Source organism: Palaemon carinicauda, chromosome 25 (genome assembly GCF_036898095.1).
Source record: "Palaemon carinicauda isolate YSFRI2023 chromosome 25, ASM3689809v2, whole genome shotgun sequence".
Classification (NCBI taxonomy): Eukaryota; Metazoa; Arthropoda; class Malacostraca; order Decapoda; family Palaemonidae; genus Palaemon; species Palaemon carinicauda.
Genome location: NC_090749.1, coordinates 101,754,445 through 101,759,375, shown reverse-complemented (window position 1 = coordinate 101,759,375; position 4,931 = coordinate 101,754,445). Strand labels below are relative to the sequence as shown.

Sequence of the window (4,931 nt, the reverse complement as noted above, 5' to 3'; positions counted from 1 at the left end):
TTATTGTTGTTTTAATAGCTGACTTCTCCTGTCTTTTTCTCTGATGATAAAGGTCAAGTAAGGTCAGATTGTAATCCACCTCTCATGACTAGCATCCAAACATTATCCACCCACGGAAGGACCAGGGGAAAGAAGGTAATAGGGACGTTCCAAAGAGCCTTCTGAAGTCATACATAATTTCTTGACCTTCCAGAATGGAAAATGAATCACGTAAGGTCACTCAAGATAACAAACGTCATGTAAGGTCATTCTAAAGACAGATTTAATTCACACCTTATGACTAGCATCCAAACCTTCCCCACCCATGGAAGGACCAGGGGAAACAAGGTAATAAATGAAGATGAATTAACAAGTAGATACATTGGCTCAGTATATCAGTATGTTTACATGGATAGCAAGTTCATGTTACTAACGAGATTCATCAAGCATTGAGCTCTTCTTGAACTTTCTAAAAACTGGATTCAGTAAAGGATGAGTCATAAAACTAATCCTGATTGAAATATATCTTTATTAACACATTTACAAAACAGTGAAACAGTAGAGAAATTCGTGCGAATGCTGAGCTTGCGTAAACGAAACAGTCGTCTTGGTCGCTCGTGTCTCTCTGAAAATAAGATGAAGTTGATTAAAACATTGGATTAGTCCTATTCAGGTGGTACACATCGGTTCAGTATCGGGTTATAAAGTATGGTTAGGTTAGGTAAGGTTAAGTTGGGTTAGGTTAGGTTAGGTTATGATAGGCTAAGCAACATCAGTAAGTAAAATTATTATATCTTAGATTAGGAATCATGGCTTTTTTGGTATTAATTTAAACGCAAACCTTAGCTTTTGGGTGGTTCACATCAGTTCATTATCTGGTTATACTGTAGAGTATGGTTTGGGTAGGGTTAGGGTAGTGTTGGGTTAGGTTAGGTCAGGTCAGGGTAGGCTAAGCAACATCAGTAAGTAAAATTATTATATCTTAGATTAGGAATCATGGCTTTTTTGGTATTAATTTAAACGCAAACCTTAGCTTTTGGGTGGTTCACATCAGTTCATTATCTGGTTATACTGTAGAGTATGGTTTGGGTAGGGTTTGGGTAGTGTTGGGTTAGGTTAGGTTAGGTTAGGTTAGGTTAGGTCAGGTCAGGGTAGGGTAGGCTAAGCAACGTAAGTAAGTATATTCTTATATCTTAGCCTAGGAATCATGGCTTTTTGGTGTTAATTTAAACTTAAACCTTAACAACAAATAAAAATTATAGATTATTTACACTAGATCATAGTGACAAGTGAAGATTACTTAGTTGGAAGTTATATACATAGAGCCATAGATATTTCCTCTTACCAAACATTCACACGTCCCCATGAGCCCAATACTTCACCCTCCTTCAAAGACTGGCACCCGTCGTATGAGCCGCGAATGGGACGATACCCTCTCTGTCGCCTGCCTAGCTGCGACCGTGCGTCTTCCTCCATCAGGCAATACCAAGGGAGGAAAGCCACTAGGCAGAACGACAATGTCATGACAGCCGAAGGCTCCCGACAGCTAGGGCTAGCATTTTGGTGTTGCATGGCGGCTAGTTCCTCTCCTGCAATGTGGAACTTTGTGTCAGTAGAGTTTGGTCTCTGAATTGATGGGCTAGCTCAAAATGAGGGTTAATGTGAGGTGTGATTCCAGGACAGTTCTTTGTGGGATTTTAAACCTTGAGATACATTTGCTAGCTTCCTGCCTGTTAAGTAGGGAGACCCAGGTTCATTAAAAGCTCATTATGGTAGTCAGGATAGTGTGGAGGTTCCAGTTAAAGTTAAAAAGGACATGAGGCCCTCTGATTCTTAGTAAGGCAATCATCTAAACAAGGCTACCCACAAAAATAAAGACACAGTTAGATAAAAACACCTCTAGAATCTTGAATAGAAAGTAAAAGATTCAATGAATAAAGTAACAGCTCACCTCTCAGCACATGCACTGTGGCGTTGATTGGCTGCGTACAGATGGAAGAACAGGTGTACGTTCCGGAATCGGTGACGCGAGCATTTTCGCGCACGAGCTTTAGCTGGGTGACGGGCACCGCCATGTCTTCCCCAGGTTTCTCGAAGGCGTGGGGTTTGGGAGTGGACTGAGCCAGTCCAGACCTTGTCCAGGATAGCAATGCCGGCAGAGGGCAGCCCTCCACCTGACACATGACCTCCAGGCGGCTTCCGATCTGCACGTACACCTCGCTGCTGGGGAATACGCGCGCTACTGCTTCTGTGAGGACAGAAATGTGTAGTGAGGGGTCGGTTTGAAAAGAGATAGAGATACGGAAAGGTTTCCATTACTGTTGGGATTCAAATCTGTAATAGTTCTAATGCCTAAAGCGATACACCACTTGTGTTAGGTTGGTTCTTAAACTATTTTAGCACCAAAGAGGTGGGCTAATGGTTTGAGTGTTAACTGCAGATGATATTCTAGTCCCTCCTTACAAGGAAGAGCTCTTCTTTCACTTCCTGTGGGATTTCAAGACTTTGAAGGAAACGTTTATCCGTAAGCATCACGAAATGATTACACGCTAATACAGTTTGATTAAAATCTCCTGCCACTACGTTACACAAACTGACTAATTGCATGCAAGTAGAGAAACAAACAAACAAACAAACAATAGTACTTAACCTAGAGGCTTCCAAATTCTGAGCAAAGCAAAGCAATCACGTATAAACACAAGGCGGGGTCACATATGACCCATTATACCTTTACCTTGCACTTTCAGGTTCACCACCAATGTCATGGGTGGGACGGTCGACACCTGGCACAGATAACGCCCTGCATCCGACTTCCTGACATAGTGGATCTTGAGGAACCACTGGTCCGCTCCGCCCGGGTTGATCGGCACGTATCGCTTGTCGGCCGTGTAGGTCAGGAAGGCGTTGGTGAGGAGCCGAGTGTCTCGGCCGCGCAGCCACGATATCTATCGGGATTGAGATCAGTTTACGGTGGTGCAGTGATTGTTGAGGGTTTGACAGGATGTGGGTGAGTCTAGTAGAGAAAGATGTTAAGGAGGGGGAAGGCTGTATTCACTTTTTTGAATTGTGATGTTAAGAGATATCTACCAGATGTGAGCTGTGTTCGAACCACCGACTTGTGGCTTCATCCAAACAAGATTAAGTTTAATCCTGGTTAAGCATATACATTCTCTCTCTCTCTCTCTCTCCTCTCTCTCTCTCTCTCTCTCTCTCTCTCTCTCTCTCTCTCTCTCTCACATACGAAAACATTTAAGAAAAGAGAAATTTCCTCACCGAATGATTTCGAAGGTTTCGGACGATACAGGGCAGCACCGCTGTTGTTCCCTCTACCACCATCACATCAGAGGCGTTGTTGTTGTTGTTGTTGTTGGTAGGAGGTTCGAAGGCGGGTCCTGTGAGAGTAGAGAACTGTATGGGCGGCGCCCCCGGATGCAGGGAGTGGGTGTCTGCTGTGCCTGCAGAGCATACAGCAAGGCCGCCTTTTTACATATGGGCGTGTGTGTGTGTGGGTGGGGGTGGGACACACGCCTTTCTTTTAATGTCTTTCTGTTTGTACTTTTGAGTGTGTGTGTGTGTGTGTGTGTGTGTGTGTGTGGGACACACGCCTTGCTTTTAATGTCTATCTGTTTGTACTTTTGAGTGTGTGTGTGTGTGTGTGTGTGTGTGTGTGTAGTACATTTGGAAAGTCACATATATCTAAGTGAAGATGATGACATAGTCTCATTCATCATTCATTTGTTTCTTGTTCTTCATCTGATTGAATAAATTCTTCATTTTCTTCTAAGAAATCCACTAAAGACATAATTAGTATTATCTAAAAGGAAAAGTACGATGCTGTAAGCCCTAAGAGGACTCCAGCAGGGGAAAAATAGCTCAGTGAGGAAAGGAAATATGGGAAAATAAAATATTTCAAGAACAGTAACAGCATTAAAATAAATATTTTCTATATAAACTATAAAACTTTAACAAAACAAGAGGAAGAGAAATAAGATAGAATATTGTGCCTAAGTGTACCTCAAGCAAGAGAACTCTAACCCAAGATAGTGGAGGATCATGGTACAGAGGCTATGGCACTACCCAAGAATGGAGAATAATGATTTGGATTTAGGCTTGTCCTTCTCCTAGAAGAGTTGCTTACCATAGCTAAAGAGTTTCTTCTACCCTTGCCCTTAAGAAGGAAGTAGCCACTGAACAATTACAGTGCAGTAGTTAACCCCTTCAGTGTAGAAAAATTGTTTGGTAATCTCAGTGTTGCCAGATGTATGAGCACAGAAGAGATTGTGGTAAGAATAGGCCAGACTATTCGGTGTATGTGTAGGCAAAGGAAAAATGAGCCTTAACGAGAGAGAAGGGTCCAATGTAGTACTGTCTGACCAGTCAAATTGTGTTCCACTCTCAGCCTTGTCTGTGACTAGTGTTGATATTTTATGTGATAATAATAAACCATTTTGTTACAATATCAAATAATGGATGAATTTTATGAACATGGACTATCAAAATGAAAATATATGAGTTAATATTAAGGGGAAATATCTTAACTTGAGATTTGCAGATGACTTAATTCTGTGAATCATGGAAGGAATTGCAAAAGATGATAGATTTGAATGAAGAAAGGAGAAATTTAGGACTGAAAATGGATATGAGTAAAACTAGGGTAATGTTCAATGAAAATGCAGACAATAAATAAGGGTTAAGGACAGACAGTAAGTTGGTTAACAAAAAGATATGGAAAGTAAAATGCCACTTTCTTTAAAAAGAAAAAGTATTCAATGAGATGGTCCTACTGGTATTAATTTATGCATCAGAAACATGGAGCCTTATTGAATAAAGCCATAGAGCATAAGGTAATTGCATCTTAAGAGCTATGGAAACAACAAGGATGGGAATAACACTATGAGACAGACTCAGTCATGGTTTAATTCACTCTCACCTATTGTAACCTTTCTTGCTTC

The 4,931-nt window shown here is 41.3% G+C and overlaps 1 protein-coding gene across 1 annotated transcript in view; it reads right to left on the bottom strand.

Moving 5' to 3' along the window:
* Nucleotides 1-489: 489 nt before the first annotated feature.
* The window catches only part of LOC137618749 (opioid-binding protein/cell adhesion molecule homolog), a 34,113-nt gene continuing 29,671 nt past the window's right edge, over nucleotides 490-4,931 (bottom strand). Inside the window, exons 3-7 of the mRNA XM_068348927.1 lie at nucleotides 3,253-3,371; nucleotides 2,714-2,924; nucleotides 1,931-2,227; nucleotides 1,325-1,568; nucleotides 490-604 (exon numbers count right to left, since the gene is read on the bottom strand). Of these exons, the coding sequence (XP_068205028.1) occupies nucleotide 604; nucleotides 1,325-1,568; nucleotides 1,931-2,227; nucleotides 2,714-2,924; nucleotides 3,253-3,371 (872 nt within the window). The 3' untranslated portion in view covers nucleotides 490-603. The remainder of the gene's footprint in view (nucleotides 605-1,324; nucleotides 1,569-1,930; nucleotides 2,228-2,713; nucleotides 2,925-3,252; nucleotides 3,372-4,931) is intronic.